Source organism: Sciurus carolinensis, chromosome 12, assembly GCF_902686445.1.
Source record: "Sciurus carolinensis chromosome 12, mSciCar1.2, whole genome shotgun sequence".
In the NCBI taxonomy this organism is placed as follows: Eukaryota; Metazoa; Chordata; class Mammalia; order Rodentia; family Sciuridae; genus Sciurus; species Sciurus carolinensis.
In genome coordinates, this window is record NC_062224.1 from 5,219,951 (window position 1) to 5,237,054 (window position 17,104).

Genomic DNA, 17,104 nt, shown 5'->3' on the forward strand with positions numbered 1-17,104 from the left:
CCCTGTTTTACATTTTATTTAGATACCTGTCTCACTAAATTGCTTAGAGCCTCGCAAAATTGCCGAGGCTGACTTTAAACTCGAGATCCTCCTGCCTCAGCCTCCTGAGCCTCTGGGATTACAGGTGTGTGCCACCACATCTGGCCTTGAGTGTAAAACTGGGAGACACCTCCCCAGAAGTGGCACCTTCTGTCCTTTGCAGTGCTACATGTTCCACATGTACGTGGGGGTCCGGGCTGGAGGGGGCATCGGGGACGAGATTGAAGACCCGGCGGGAGACGAGTATGAGATCTACCGCATCATCTTCGACATCACCTTCTTCTTCTTTGTGATTGTCATCCTCCTGGCCATCATCCAAGGTGAGCCTCCTCCTCCCGAGGTCAAGGACAACTGGAACTGGAGCCGCAGGGGTTGGAGCTGATGCTCAGGGTGGGGCAGGGATGCCATGTGTTCTCTGCAAAGGCCAAATAGAACTTTTCCTTTCCATATTTCTTCCTAGTGAAATTCACAGGGGGAAAAATAAGCAGCGTGGGACCTGAGATGGGGAGAGGGGTGCAGTTTTCTCTGGTCTCCCTTGAATAACAATGGACAGAGCACTTCCTTTGGCTTGAATCCCAGTCTTGCTGCTTAGGAGCTTGAGGAGGCAGGGAGGCTGGAGTAAACCAAAGCCACGTGGGTCTGTCACACGGAAGTTATGTGAATCTCTAAGCCCTGTGCGTGGATGTTGAGAGGTTTTAAAAAGTGACATTCATTCAGACGTGTAATCAGGGCAGTGTAAGCAGTCAGCGCTCTCGACGTGAGAACCCGCCTCACGCCAGGTACGAGATTCCATCACGTGCCCCTCCCACCAGCAACGTGAGGACATGGTTGTTACCCACACTTTGCCTGGGAAGCAGCAACCTGGGGAGTCTGTGCAGCTTGAGCAGAGTGTGAAGCCCCTCAGTGCTGGGCAGAACCTTCATCCAGTCTGGGTGGTCTGAACTCTCAGCCTAGAGTAAAAAGAAGAACCAGAGGGTCATGGTGGCCCCGTGGCTAGAAGTGAGGACTGAGAGTGTGGGCTTTTTCTTTTAGAAAAAGTATGCATTTTATTTTCTCTGCTTAACACATGTATCCTGACTTGAAGGAAATCTCTATAAATGTGACAGTACCCTTGAAGTTCCACAGGCAAAAAGTGGCACTGTTTTTTTTTTTTTTTGCTCATATACGTGGAGAATTTTAAAGGATTTACAGTCCGTGTGTTGCGTCCTCATCGAGTGAAGCAGAAGTGTGTTTTGTAAGATGGCAGGATCAGGAAACACTTGGAGGGAAGTGAATAGCCAGCAAGTCGCAGGAGAAGGGCTGTAAGAGAGCGGCCCTCTGCAGTTTCTGGTCGCTCCACTGGATGGAGCTATGGAGCGTGAGGGCCGAGTGGGAAAGTGACGGAAGGCAGCTTTCCCACAGTTCCTGTGGTGGTGTTATTTCCAGCTGAATATTCCCAAGCGGTCTGGGAGACTCCTCTGTACGTTACCACCAGGAACCTCTCTGCTCTTTTTCATCAGGAAGCAGGTAGTTACATCCCATCCGATGCTGCCGAGTTGATTCGCAGTTTCTTGCAGTCTGTTAGTTCATTTAAAAATGCGTGTTTAGTGAGTATTCGCCCCAGTCACTTCTTCCACCCGCCAAGAGAGTGACTTCCGGCCTGGAGTGTCGGGTGGGCTGGGACGTCTCCCAGGTTTTGCGCAGCCTCTGATACGCTTGTGTCTTTTCCCCTTTCCTAGGAAGCAACAGGCAAGTGCCTATGAATCTGTTATTCTCTGGTCGATAAAGATGAAACTTCTCTGTTTAACCCTAGGTTTAATTATTGATGCTTTTGGGGAGCTGAGGGACCAACAGGAGCAAGTCAAGGAAGACATGGAGGTGAGCCTCTGCCCGGGCCGAGGCTTCCGTGCCGCCACGATGCTCATCTTGCTCACGGCCTCTGTCAAGAGGAGCCTGGTTGGGGGCGGAAGGGCGCTGGGACCCGGTGTGGTTCCATGGGCCTGTCTTCAGGCAGCCAACACGTGTGCTCAAGTGGTGGGCCCCGCTGGACCTGTACTGCAGTCGTGGGTACCATCTGCCCTCAAGAAGTGGGGAGCCGTTCATCCCAAACACAGATCCTCCGACAGATAGGCGATTGGTGATTGATTATAGGCGCTCCTGACAGGGGCAGCCCTGCATACTGGGGTCTCCGGGGCTGGTGCTTGTCACTCCTGGATGATCAGGGAACTTCCTGGCAGGGATGTCCACGCTGAGGCCTGAAGCTGGTGGGGTGTGGGCTTGAGAGTGAGAGGTCAGGACAGCTTCGGAACTCCCTCCTCATGTCCCCTCCTGCTCCATGCCCGTCTCCAGGGTACCATTCACATGGGATTGTGTGAGAACCTCACCATCTGAGGCCCTATTGCCAAGGCTCTGATTTTAGGGAACTTGGTTATGAGGAAATTTTCTTGAGAGCATAAATGGTTCAAGATGAAGCATTCGATGCTAGTGATGGAGCTTGAGAGGGAAACCAGTGAACGAGGAGGCTGATAATAAATCACTTGGCAAATTTAGTTGAACATGGACAGTGGGAAAGAAGGCAAGGGTTTAACAGGGGGCAGGGTGATGGGTTTGCATCTCAAATGGTAGCTGTGGATTAAAATGAGGATTAGAGTTAGTGGACTTGAAACTGGCCAGACCAGGGCCAGGGAAGGAGGCCACCAGCATTTCAGGAGAACCTCTGAGGTTGCTGAAGAAGTGTCCCTGAGGAGCAGGGGTGAGATGGACGCAGCTGTCCTCGGGAGCTGGACTGAAGAGAGTTGTTTGACCGAGTGCAGTGGACGAGGAGGATGGAGCAAGCCTGCAGATCCTTGGACTGCAGCCATGAGTCCCCAGATGGGTGGTGGTGGCTCAGTTAGCTCACCTGGTCAACAGAGGAAGAGCAGGAATAGCTGGCCAGTGTGGTTTGAACCTTTTGGTTTAAGGGACTTGCAAAGACCTGATTGTTCTCCCAAATTCCAAATGTGGTCAGCAATTGCTGACCAATGGGGTGGGATGAGATTCATAAATGACCGTCATCATGTTGACCCCAGGACCTAGACCCTGCCTCATAAGCATGCTTCAGGTGGAATTAAACAGCTTCCAGCTGGTGGGGGAAGAGGGGCATCTGAGTCACATGAGGACAGTCGTCACTGAATCCACCTGATCTGATACATAGTTACTGTAATCTAAAGTTCACATCATGAAATGGAGAGGCTGCTGCTCCTTGGGTGTGTGTGAGCCAGTCCTGCAGGTGACCGACCAGCAGCCACCATTGTATGGTGTGTATGAGGAGAGGCGGAGTCTGGAGGTGGGGAGGTAAAGGGACCAACACCCAGTTCCCGGAGCTGACGGCTACTCCATCCAGCGCACGCCTGTTGGTTAATCCTCACCTCCCCGTGCCCGCCCGGGCAGGCCCACCCTGAGTCCCGGGAATGCTGGTGGCTAGGTATTAGATCTGACCCTCCCCAAAGGGAAGCAATGTACCCCTTGCCCCTCGGGTTGCCAGACTTGGTGCTGCAGCGTCAGGTGAGGGCAGTCCATCCTGCCTGTGCAGCGTAGTCAGTGTCATGATCGAGAGTGGTTGCTGAGTCTGGCCATCTGCACGTGGGCTGCAGAAAACAGGTATGGCTTAGCTGCCTCCCTGCACTCTGCATTCGTTACTCGCTGCCGGGACCAGTGTCGTTTAAGCTATGCTCAAATATAGTCCTGGCAACGGTTTCGTTTACCTTTGGGGGTCTGGCACAACCTCCACACGGGGTCTCTGTGCCTATTAAGCAAACCAAACAGCTGCCTCTGCGTGACGAGTTGGGTTTTGCTCTGTGAGCTCCTGACGTCGCATGTCTCCCTCTGTCCTTTAGACCAAGTGCTTCATCTGTGGAATAGGCAATGACTACTTCGACACCGTGCCGCACGGCTTCGAAACGCACACTTTGCAGGAGCACAACTTGGCCAATTACCTGTGAGTCCTACCAGACTCTTCTGCCCACCCCAGGCAGCTGGAGGTGCGGGAGGGGGGCGCCTGCTGTCTACACAGTTGCTCAGATACCTTGGAAGAAGGACCGACAGCCAGCGGCTGTCCTTTCCTCTGGAGCAGGTTGGATTATGAAATGAAGCTGTGGCTCCTCACCTGAAGGATTCTCTCTGGAAGGTGGAAGGGGAGGGCGGAGCGTGGGGTGCGGAGCCTCAGGGAGTCTGGGCTCTTCCCTACGTCAAACAGGAATCCTCCAGCTGCTTCCTCGGGAGGGGCGAAGCCTGCTTTTATTAAATCTGCAGAATTGCAGTCTCTTTAGGCACTCCCGGAAACCTAGGGAAAAACTGCTTTTGATTTTTTTTAATACATAGAAATCTGGTCATTATTTGGAAGTAGTCAAAATTATAGTTGGGTAAAATGTTATTCCTAGTTTCTGGCCCAATCTTAGCATCAAAAAGAATTATAGGAGAAAAATGGTTGAACTATACTTGATCAAACCCATCAGAAAGTGGGGACAGCTCACTAAGCAAATCTGCAATTCAATTCATCAGTGTTGCTTGGACCCTGCCAGAGTGTGCGTATCTTCACCCGCAGTCAGGGTGAAATCGTGCAGCAGATCAGAAGACTCAAGTCAGCACCTCCTTACCTCTTTTTGGTGCACTGTAATTAATTTTCCACAAACTGTGTTTGTGGTATTTCCTCTGCGCTTACCACAATGGAATGCAACACAAGATGTATAAAAATATCCCCTGTTTGTTCTGATATTTTCTTGTGACCCCTTCCTGATGAATCTCTCTTTATCTGTAGGTTTTTTCTGATGTATCTCATAAACAAAGACGAAACCGAACACACGGGACAGGTAGGTAACGGCGACTCTACCTCTTTGATAAGAAATGACGAAAGAGATGCCCCACGCACTGGGCCAAAACATGGTCCTACACAGTTAGTGGGGAGTGAGCCTCAGGTGGTAGTGGAGGTGTCATGATGTGAAATGCCTCTTCTGTGGAGGAGTCTGGAAAGATTGCCTTCCTTGAAAAAGTAGAATTTTAATTTCACATCTTAAATTTTCCAATGTTGGATTTATGCTTGGAAGCTGTAAGACAATTGAGTATTTTTAATTATAAGGCCCTCGATTGCTTAATCAGATGACTGATGATTTCAAATGAAGGTCAGCTCACTCTATTATGGTTAGTTAGAAATGACAGAACACTCCATGTCTAAGATTTTTAGGTATTTGAAAGTCCCTTTTGGGACTGCTTACCACAAATTGTTTATAGTTTGAAAAATGATATAATTAATAATAATAATATTTTAAAAGAACCCTCAAAAGCATTTATCACAACTATATTTTTATCATCATTATATTTTTATTCCCAGAAGTAAATAAGGCCTGGTCTAGTTAATTTGAAACTAAATAAATTTGGATTTCCCTGAAGTTGAGCTCCTGTCTCACACCCGTGTGAGCACACAGGTCTGCGAGACAGTGTTAACACATTCCCTTTGCTTTTCAGGAATCGTACGTCTGGAAGATGTATCAAGAGAGGTGCTGGGAATTTTTCCCAGCGGGGGATTGTTTCCGGAAACAGTATGAAGACCAACTAAACTAAAATCATGCCCTTACCACCTCTGAAACCAAATGGGACTTCCTCCCTTTCTCTGCCTCTGCCCACCCTCCCTGTCCCCCGTCTCTGTCCTCTTGGAAAGAGCGTGCTGATTTGGCGAACGGCCAGCGTCCTGTGCTTTCTGGGAGCATCAGAGCTCTGTCCCTAAGGACCTGACTGTGCCCCCCACCTCGTGCATTTTCTTTGAGAAATAAAAACTGAAGAGGAAGCTGGATTCATACCCAGACAGAACGGGGACTCTGGGAAGAAGACCATTGCGGACACTCTACCATACCACGTGGGCAGTTTCTCCTGAGGGTCCTGGACGCCTCCTGAGCCTCGGGACCTTCACAGCGGAGCGTGGCAGCCACACTCACCGGCCTCTTTATTTCACCATTGGGAAGGGAACTGTCTGAGGGTCACAGCACTGTAGCACTTAGCCGATTGCCGTGGACACCAGTTGCAAAGGGAAACCGTGCCTTATTCTATGTGGGTTGAGCTATGCAGAAGATGTGCATGAAAAGCATCTTTCTTTTCTTCACGTCCACCTTTTTTCCTTAGTTAGATTGAGTTCATGAGTTCTTTTTTTTTTTTTTTTTCTTTTTTCTCTTTATTCTTTTCTCTGGTGGGGGAGGGTAAGAAAAGCTTTCTCACCTGCTTAAAAAGGTGGGTGGTGCGACTCAGGATGGACGAGGCCCTTCTCATTCACCCTCCCCGTCTGCTCCTGCTCTTATTTTGGTAATGCTCTGATGCAACATTGCAACGTTATGAAATCTTTGTATGAAAACAAAAAGACCGCAAAAAACACACTTTCGAGAGAAATCATTCATTGCATGTTTATTATGCAAGTTTAAACCAACCACGAAAACCTTCCGAAGCAAGTTGATCAACATGAGAGACCTTCCATGATAATTATACCCATAGTAATAAAGTGTCGTGGGCTTACTTGTACATTTGGAACCAGTGTCATCCACCAACAATGTGATACATTAAGAACTTGACGGTAGTTTTGGGTTTTCCTCTTTCTTTCGGCCACCCGTGATCAGTCGTTGATTAAGGACTTCTCGTCAGGCCATTTTTTGATATCAAAGCTGAAGCAATATCCATTCAGGGATTTCATCAGTTGCATCACAGACCATGGGTGATATATAAATTGCTCCATTTTTTCCATTTTGAGTCCTTTTAAATGTAATGCCAATCTTTACAATTAAAAAGACAGATTCAGAATGGAAGTAAGGTCATTTTGCAAACATTGGAGCTCTTTTATTACAAGTCTGCTTGTTAATTTTAGAATTGTAAAACTGCTCTGATTAAACTATTTAACTAACTTTCTGGTCTTCTTTTTTTCTCCATTTCACTTATCCATGGGGTTCATAAAACTCTGCCTCTAAGTTGTGGCATAGGACAGACCTTCATGCTGTCAGACTTGTGTGCAGTTGAGCAGGATTAGGCCTGTGACTCTGGAGCCTCAGAGTCATCGGGCACCAGGTGCTACCCCTGTCCTGAGGGTAATACAACCACAGGAAAAAATGGGCACCTTTCCAATTGTTTACTTCTTATACATCCCTCATTTTACAAAGCCCTTCTTGCTCAGGGGAAAATTTTTTTCTGTAATAATAAGGATCCATTTTCCATCTTAATATGAAAAAGAATCAGTGTGTAAGTGAATGGGGGCAATAAACACTCATGCTAATTGAACAGGTGGCATGTGCTCAGAACCGTGGTGGACTCTGGTGGCATATCACCTGTCCTTTACACCTCGCCAGACGGCATCCACCTACTCTAGCACCTGAATTCTGCATTTGTCTTTTAGTATCACTTACGTGGGGACGGGAATAAATTTAGCTATGCCACAAGAGTAACTTCCAAGCTGCTCAGGGAAGTGATCTGCCCTGTGGAGTCTGAAGTCAATCAGGTCAGCCGTGTAAAATATCAAAGGGCACATTGCCCTTTGCCACAAACGCCGCAGAGGAGTGAGTCTTTTTCCAGGACAGGAAGTCTAGTGATGGAGTTAGACCTTCTATTTATAACACTCAAAACAGTTGACACAAAACGGCAGCGTGGGTGAGAGGTGAGTCAGTGAATTCATTGTTGCTCCTACATTTTGCAAGTTCTTTTACACCTTACTAACTGGCGGCTCTCAGCTTTGGATTCCTGGAACATGGGGGAGAGGCTGGAATTGGGGGAATCTTGGCCAGTGGGCCTTGCACATATATCGATGTTGAGGGAAGAGTGAAGGAGCAGAATGGTTCCAGCCTTACCATTGGCCAGCAGAGCAGGACCCTTGCTTCCCTTCTGGAGGTCTCCACAGGAAGAGGGAGCTTCCCTCATCAGCATCACTAACACCCCGCCCCCAAAAATGGCTCAGCAAACCTCAAAATGCAATGTGGCTGTCCACTTCTGATTTAACTTGGGACTGCCTGACCCAAACTCAAGAAATGTGATCCTTTTAGCAATTTTACAGCAATATTGAAACATTCACAAAGAACACCATGGTGGACTGTGTGTGCGCCTAGCTCAGCTCAACATGCACAGGATTCTGCTCTTATTCCATGTGATCCTTGAATTTACCCCATCAGGCAAGTTGAGGTTCACAGTTGAAGTTGAAAATTTCCAAATGCATTCGGGTTGCAAGAGTCTAAATGGTGCTCCTTGGATGGATCATTATATTTCACACACAGGGGGCAGTTTGTTCTCAGCCCCTCAAAACTGATTGAAAAGTCATATTGTAATGAGCAAACTTCACACCTGATTGCAAAATCAAATTCAGAAAAATGAAACATTTTCTAGCTTTCCTGGAAAAAATGTTCCATTGTTCTTTAAGCTCTCATTTTCTGGGTGAATGTACCCATGTGGCCTCATCTCTGTTAGGATCTCTGGGTAGTGATCACTGGTGAGTGCTGCATTGACTCTGGACACAGAACTTTAAAAATATTGATTATCTTTATTCAAGAATGAAATTCATAAAAACCTGACTCAGGAGGTTTGGACAGACATTCCCTGAACTATTTCATAACTACCTGCTGTGTTGTGAGGAGGGTGACCTCCCTGTCACCTTCATTCCTGCCCAATGGTGTGCACTTACGTGATGGAAGCTGGGGAAGGAAGCATCCTGACTTAACACCTGTGTGTCGTGGTCTGCGAATAGCCGTGAACATGAGTGGCTTATGTCCTTAAGAGGAGCAGCTTCGGTATCAGGTCTGATGTCCTACCATAGATGGACAGCTTATGTGATGAGAAACGGGTGGCTAATAAGTCCTTTGAGTTCCGTGTTCCCCAAGTCACAGAGTATCTTATACTGTCACAGCTCAGAGCAGAAACGAGAGGCTGTGACAAGACTTTCTCCTCCGGCTGACCTCCCGGGACTCCCAGGATCTTGGGGCACTGAGGACTCGGGTGGCCTCGTGTAGATGAAATCATCCAGGCAGCTTAAATGACTCAGCTCCAGTTTCTGCTAGTTAGCAGGGGAGCTGGAGGGTTTTGAAAGAACTCGAGTTTCTATTCATCTTTTTCTTCCAACCAAAATGGTTGGGAAAATAGCAGGCTCCTCATGAAAAGGAAGCAGAGGTACCAAAGGTTTTGGAGGGAGATCATTGATGTTCATTGATATTCTGCTTCTGTGATTAAGAAGGATTCTAGGAGTAACTAATTAAATGAGTAACTGGTTTCAAAATGCACCATCAATCATAGCTATTTCTGAATTTTAAAAAAATGTCAATTTTAGTTCAACACAATAAGAAAGTTTCGTATTATATTTTGCTTTGGCATCAAACTCATTTCTATATAGAGTTCTTGGTTTTCCCAGATGTCTACAAAGTTATTTTATTGTGGCTAAGAGGATCTAGTTCCAGTTGTAATATTCATCATGATAAAATAATTGTGGCTCATATTTTCTTCTTAAAAGTTTTGGAAATCATAATTTCAAGGATTATTGAATCCACTATGGTAGTGCATCTGTCAATGGAGTTTTAATGGCAAAGGAGCAACTAGTTTGCCTGTCTTACCCCATGCCAGGGAGGAAAATTTTCCTCTACCCTGTAATGTTCTGTGTTTAGAGACCTGCAAATCAATCTGGTAAATGAGAGATTAGTAAAAGAAGAGACAGATGTTATTCAGTTATACATACCTGAGGTTCACAGAAAAACGTAACTCGGATGGTGGTAAGAACCCAGGGATTATGTACCTCTTACCAGGGCACAGGGTGGGGCCGAGGGGCACTTCTGGGAGAACAGATGGCTCCTTAGAAGGTGGGGAGAAAGGGCATTGATGGAACAACCAGTGGACTTTTTGAAAGGTAAAGGCACCCTTAGAATACTAGATGGGAGACAGTTTCATGATCCTGGCTGGGTTTGATACGCTGCCTCCAGGAGATTAGAGTTGCTCTGGGGATTGGAGATGATTGAGCTCTTCAGGGGATTCTACTACCTTTAGGCAGATAAGGGATTTCAGGAACTCACATGCCTCTGGCTCAAAATAAATCAAACATCCTAGCGGCTCATTGCAGACCCCTCGAGCCACCAAGCCCCACCCCCCCAGTGCAGTCCAGCTCCTTCCATGCTTCCTAGGTTTCGTGATTATTTCCTTCCAAGAATTCGGTGAAATTCATCTATGTGCACTCCATCTTCATTAAGCATTGCTAAGTCTCAAAGTTTTGTAGAGAAAATTTACTTCTTATAGGCCTGATTAACAGCACTGAATATTATTAAATGTGTTAAATGTCATGCTCCTAACATGAGCAGTCTTAAGTTAATATGTCAGCAGGAACTGTAGAGCTAATGACTTTTTTTTTTTTTTAAGAAAAAAGACATCATGCACTGTAATTTTAATTACCTGTAGCTCTGGATACCATGTCCAAAATGCATTAAAATTAGTTACAACGAATATTTTATATGTAGAATCAGAAGCACAGTTGTAAAACAAGAGTAAGAGTAGTACATGGACCTGAAATGATTGCATATATTCTTTATTGTCATGAAGAGAAATTGGAAGTATCCATTTAAGCTTTAAGTATTATAAGTAAGGTCCAGGGTCTCCCACACAAAGTAAAGATGAATGGGACAGAACCTACAGCAAGATACTACATGATGAATTAATAAAACTTCAAGGCCAGATGCTTGTTAGTTTTTTCTTCCTATATTTATATACAGGGAGGGAAAAAAAAACAATTTAGTTTTATTTTTAACCCGTAAAAAAGATAGAAAATTTAATGCGAAGAAAGAGCCTACAGAGTGGGAGAAAATCTTTGCCAATCATACTTCAGATAGAGCGCTAATCTCCAGAATCTATAAAGAACTCAAAAAACTCTACACCAAGAATGCAAATAATCCAATCGACAAATGGGCTAAGGAAATGAATAGACACTTCACAGAAGAAGATATACAAGCAATCAACAAACATGGAAAAATGTTCAACATCTCTAGTAATAAGAGAAATGCAAATCAAAACCACCCTAAGATTCCATCTCACCCCAATTAGAATGGCGAGTATCAAGAATACAAGCAACAACAGGTGTTGGCGAGGATGTGGGGAGAAAGGTACACTCTTACATTACTGATGGGGCTGCAAATTAGTGCAGCCACTCTGGAAAGCAGTGTGGAGACTCCTTAGAAAACTTGGAATGGAACCACCATTTGACCCAGCTATCCCACTCCTTGGCCTATACCCAAAGGACTTAAAATCAGCATATTACAGAGATACAGCCACATCAATGTTCATAGCTGCTCAGTTCACAATAGCCAGATTGTGGAACCAACCTAGATGTCCTTCAATTGATGAATGGATAAAGAAAGTGTGGTATATATATACAATGGAATATTACTCAGCCATAAAGAATGATAAAATTATGGCATTTGCAGGCAAATGGATGAAACTGGAGAATATCATGCTAAGTGAGATAAGCCAATCTCAAAAAACCAATGGACGAATGATATCGCTAATAAGTGGATGATGACACATAATGGGGGGTGGGAGGGGTTAGTGTTAGGGTTAGAGTTAGGGTTAGGGAGGGGGGCAAGAATGGAGGAAGGAAGGACTGTATAGAGGGAAAAGAGGGGTAGGAGGGGTGGGGGGGAAGGGGAAAAAAAAATAACAGAATGAATCAAACAACATTACCCTATGTAAATTTATGATTACACAAATGGTATGCCTTTACACCATGTACAAACAGAGAAACAACATGTATCTATCCCATTTGTTTACAAAAAAAAAATTTAATAAAAAAAAAGATAGAAAATTTAATCTTTATGTTTAAAGGAGAGAAATCCTAAAATAAATGCTTGTGTATAAAAATCTCATGACGGCTAAGTCCCAGAATTAGTTAATGCTGAATGCTATATGCATAAAATAAATAACTGTATTCCACACAGGTCATAACAGCAGGGAAGGAACCGTTCCCTGGTTATCCTGAGTCGGGCCTGCCTGGTATCAGTTTAGCCTGGTTTCTCATGAATCCAACCTAAGTCAAGGATGGAAGGGATCACTCTTCCTGGGGTCGCCAGGACAGCAAGTCTGAGGAGAATGGGAACTGAACCAGGGAGAACATGCCCTGTGCTGGCCACCACTGCCCCAGGTGCCGGGAATGTGGTAGGTGTGCCGGTTCATAAGACATGCGGTAAAGAGAAATAGTGCCTTGGAGAAGTTCGTGGGGAGGAGGAGAGAGGACAGGAAAGAATCTGTCAGCCCTCTTCCATCTCCTGTTTCTCACTGGTCAAAGCTCACCCCAAAGTTATTAAGTATGCTTCCACTGAGGGGTTGAACCCCCTGGCCATGGGGAGTCCACATTGGATATGCATCTGAACCCCACAGTGGGAAGTTATTGAGTCTGGAAGCGGCGGAAGGAGTCAGAACCCCAGGGTGCAACCCCTTAGCCTTACTGGATGTGGAGGAGCCCAGAGGTCAGAACCAAGATGCCAAGGTCAAGGGGTCAGTCAGCCTCAGGCAGCAGATGTCCTGAAAAGCCGTTTGGTGGAGAAAGCTGAGGTGGAGCCAGTGGCTGGAGACCCAGAGAGCCGCAGCCCCAAGGAGCTTTGAGGAGGCATCTGAGGTTTGAGTTTGACACAAATGTCCAGGGCATCGCTTTTCTTTGGCTTTTTGTTTCTTTGAAATATTTAATCATCAAAAATGAATAAGAAGGAAAAAGTTGTTTGTAAGCTTGAAGAATATAGCATAATGCTAACAGCTTACCCGGAAGGACAGTTTTTTTTCTCTTGATATCTATTTCACTTCCACTTTCTTTAATGAGAATGGTATAGTTAATTATATGAATAAAAGACAGGGATGTAGATCAAGTGGTAGAGCAGTGTCCTAGCATTGCCAATAAATGATAAATAAATACTGTTTATCAAATTTGAAAAATACAAGTTCACACAGAGGTTATAGAAAAAAATGTTTTGTTCCAATAAGTTAGATGGAATCACTTGTTAAGAGCTATAGAAAGATGGCACTTGCTCAACTTTTCAATAGTCTATAGACACTTCTGCACAACAGTGGGCTAGGTGATTTGGGGAGGTGGATACTCCCTATAGTTAGAGGTTACATAGCAATTTTCAGTATTCTCAATGTATATGCATAGAAATTATCTGGGATTTATAAATAATTCAGACTCCTCAGCAAACCCCTAAAATACTCTGATTTGGAAGTTCTGGAGAGGCCAGGCAATCTGCATTTTAAATAAGTATTCATTTTCCCCCAGTGCACAAAACATCCACATAAATGGTTCAAAGACTATGTATGGTTTAAGGAACATTGCTTTAATAATTTTGAAACCTGTGTGATCCTTTGGCTATTTGATGATTAGAAGATGTGTTGGCCTTCAGGTATAATGTGTGCTAGCCCACTAGCCTCGGTAGCAGAGGACCTGAATTTTAAATAGCTGTAGCATTTATTAGCAATATGCCTTTGACCAATTTATTTAATGTGCATTGATGAATTCATTGAACCTAATTCAAATTAGATTACCTCATCTGATGCTTAATGGCAAAATTCTGGAGACCAATTTTTATGCAAATGCTAAGAATTAAAAAATAGGACTCAAAGCAGGAGACTGATATTGTTATCTTTTACATTGTAGCAAAAGGAGATTTTTCAGTATATAATCTTTTCCAAACTTTGTTTCTTTAAGACTGAGGAAGTGCCTTCATCCAGTATATTCATAAATGTAAAACTCACTGTCTTAACTTTTAAATAATTACCCAGTTAGACAATCTAAAATTGGCATTTTTTTCTGTAATTTTGATAATTTGACCTGTTTCCACTTGAATCTCTGTGGTTGTAAAAGAGATTTTTAGATTATGTTTTTGTATCCCATGAATTTTATGCCTAGTTTTTATAGGGTTCCTATTGTTCCTCTGAGAGAGTGTCACAAAGAGAAAATGGTCTTATATTTCTAAGGCAACTGAGTCTATCCAGGTTAAAAGTTCACAAAGGAGACAGTTGACAATTTGCTTTGCAGTTTATCTTGGCTGCAATACTGGATCAAGGGCCATCGTGGAAAATGGAGTCAGCAAGGGCTTTATTAAAGCTGTAAATTGGAAGGAAAATGAGGAAATGGTATTAATATTTTCCTTCTTCCCAACCTCGGTATGAAAATCAAAGACCAGAAGCTAGTTAGGAGCTTGAGACAAGGGACCGTGATATAATGAATTTGTAATTTTCTCATTCCTGTTATTACTTTTAGTTATCTTTCATCTTTTTTGGGCAGTTAAGAAAGTTTTGAAAATGTAGGAAGTAACAAATGTTTTTTTAAATGATTATTATAATCGAACTTTTCAAAAGCTGTGGGATATAGCTAAAGCAGACAATAGAAGCAAATTTATAGCTTAAAAAAATCCTGTATTGGTTTTAAAAAAATGTGTTTAAAAATCCATTCAGTTTCCGTAGTTAGAATAAACAAAGTAAATTGAGCCCAATGTAAACAGAAGGAAATCATAAAGATAGAGAAAATTAATAGAGTCAAAAATTGATTCTTTGGAAAACTTAGAAGTCCTTCAAAAATTGTGGTTAAATCCATAGTAAGACTGAATATGAAAAAAAGAAAAGGCACAAAAGTTCTATGTCATGAGTAGAAGGAGGACAACATTATAGATACTGTGGACACTAGGGGTTAATAAGTGTTATGAGAAATATATGACGATAAATTTGACAACTCAGAGTTTTTATAAAATGAAATAGTCTTTGAAAAACCCTGTACCAAACTGAAAAGATGAACTAAAAATACAAATGCTCCTATGTCTATTGAAGTAATTGATTTTTTTAAAATGTCCCTTCAGAGGTGATTTTACTGGTGAATTATATCAAATGTGGTTTCTTCCTCCTAGTTCAAGTGGCCTTTTGTTCTTTTCCTTGCACAAAAGGAAACTTTAAGAGTTGAAAAGAGGTCAGCAAACGAGGAACCACCTTCTTGACCCTGTGGTTGGTACAGGGGTCAGCGGCTGACTTAAGGTGGAGCTCTGGATTTTGTTTGATGGTTTGAGGATCAACCAATGCCCTTGGATGCAAGGGGCTCCAGCCATTCTGATTGCTATTTTGTGAGTGAGAGAGAAGGAGTCCAGGACCATGTGATGAAGGAGTGAAGGTAGCAGGGAGAAGCTCAGAGAAACAGCCTGGTACCACCATCATGAACTTCAAGGTCAAACTCTCTCCAAGTCTGCCATGCATCTTTTCATTCGTACAAAACAACGTTTTCATTCTTGTTTCAGCTAATCGAACTGAGTTTTCTGTTGCTTGCAATGTTTTAATAGATCCAACGTTTCAATATTTAATACAGCAAGCCCTCCATCATCATTGATCCCTCCCCGCAAAAACTCTTGATTTTTCTAATGCTTTATTTCTTTTTGGATAACGCATTAAATCATCTTGTCAAGTTCTAAAACATTCACACTGGTAAAAATTGTTACCAATATGAATGTCGGTAAAAATTATATTAAGATGTCAATTCATTTTGGACAAGTGACACCTTTATTGTGTGTTGATTTACCTTTGCTCGTGCTAGAAACTGAGAACTAACACCAGTGCAGACACGATGGCATATCAACACACTCGGGATGGAACCGGCAGAAGTTTAGACTGCATGGAAAAAGGCTTGTGAACTTGAAGACACAGTAAAACAACAAAACCCAAAATCCTCAAAATAATACAGAGGGAGGAAATAAAGACTGGGAATGGGGACTTTATTTAAAAAATGTACAGAGTACCAAAAAGTGATCTGAACAGATAAAGAAAAATATCAACAAAATCTAATACTTGTCATGATTAAAAAAAAAAAAAAAAACTCAACAAGCAAGAAATATAGACGAGTTTCTTCAACCTGATAACAGCATCTACAAAAACCCAGCCAACAGCACAGGATGAAAGGCTGTGTGAGTGCTTCCCCCCGTGTTAGGATCAAAGCAAAAAATGTCCACCCTAGTTACTTCTGTTTACCTCTACCCTGGGTGTTCTGGCCAGGGAGATGCAACAAGAAGAGGAATGAGACATCCAAACTGAAAAGGAAGGAGTAAGACTATCCACGCAGAGTGGGCAAAGCTAGGGGTGTGTTCAGACATGCATTTCCAGCCACGTCCTTCCTGTACTTCCCGTAACCATGGAAACCACAGACTCACAGGGACCCATCAGCTGCAGCCTGGAACCACAGAGCTCGCTCTGCTTCCCCTCCTTGAATTTCGACTGCTTCTCCTGCAGGTGGAGACCTGGACCCCTCATCCTCCCTGGTTTCCTCCCAGCCAACAACACTTCCTCCAGGTGGCCAGTTCCTCCAGGTGGCCACACCATCCTCTACTGGGGCACCCTCCTGGCCCCTCTCGGGGTCCAAGGCCCACTAGGCTGCTGTCCCCCATTCACCCACCTGTAGCCAGTTACCATGGCCACCACCTTCATTCCTCTTGAGGAGGGAATGCACTCTGTGTCCCCTGTGGATTCCTACATCCCATGCTGGGCTGCCGCTGCTGCTGCTTCACCTAGACACCCATCTAAAGGTTTTAGGTGAGAGGGAAGGAGGGAGGGAGGGAGGGAGAAGGAGGACAATTTTTTGTCCTCTGAATATGCCTTGCTTTCTCGCCAACTCATGAAGGGATTTTAGTACGTGGATTGTTCTTGTGAGAGCATCAACTGAATGTGACCGTCTGCATGGTGTGCCAACCTCTAGATGTGGACCTAAATGCACATACATGCACTCTGTGATGGTTTCCGTAGGCGCATTATCCACAACTGCAAACTTCAGGAATACACCCTTCAACAATGGCGTGGACGAGTAAATTCTCTATTTGTGTGAAGATGCACTCCACACCAGTGAAAAGGATTGAGCAGCACAGGCAGCGTGGATCAATCTCACAGCTGAGTGAAAGAATCAGACACACAAAGAGTGATTATCATGTGCTGCCAAGCAGACAAAGGGAGCCTGCAGCCTAACGTCAACTGGAAGATGGCTTTGGAAAGCCAGTAGTGGTGCTTGAGTTGGTCGAGTGGTTGCGATGTAGACGTGTTTGCTTTGTGATAATTCAGT

General features: G+C 44.1%; 1 protein-coding gene across 6 annotated transcripts in view; it reads left to right on the forward strand.

The window, feature by feature from the left end:
• Ryr2 (ryanodine receptor 2) overlaps window positions 1-6,935 on the forward strand; it is a 605,596-nt gene extending 598,661 nt beyond the window's left edge. For all 6 annotated transcript variants that reach the window (XM_047520965.1, XM_047520967.1, XM_047520968.1 and 3 more), the window contains 5 exons: window positions 203-359; window positions 1,832-1,896; window positions 3,894-3,994; window positions 4,814-4,865; window positions 5,518-6,935. In XM_047520965.1, the coding sequence (XP_047376921.1) occupies window positions 203-359; window positions 1,832-1,896; window positions 3,894-3,994; window positions 4,814-4,865; window positions 5,518-5,613 (471 nt within the window). In that variant the 3' untranslated portion in view covers window positions 5,614-6,935. The remainder of the gene's footprint in view (window positions 1-202; window positions 360-1,831; window positions 1,897-3,893; window positions 3,995-4,813; window positions 4,866-5,517) is intronic.
• Window positions 6,936-17,104: the final 10,169 nt, after the last annotated feature.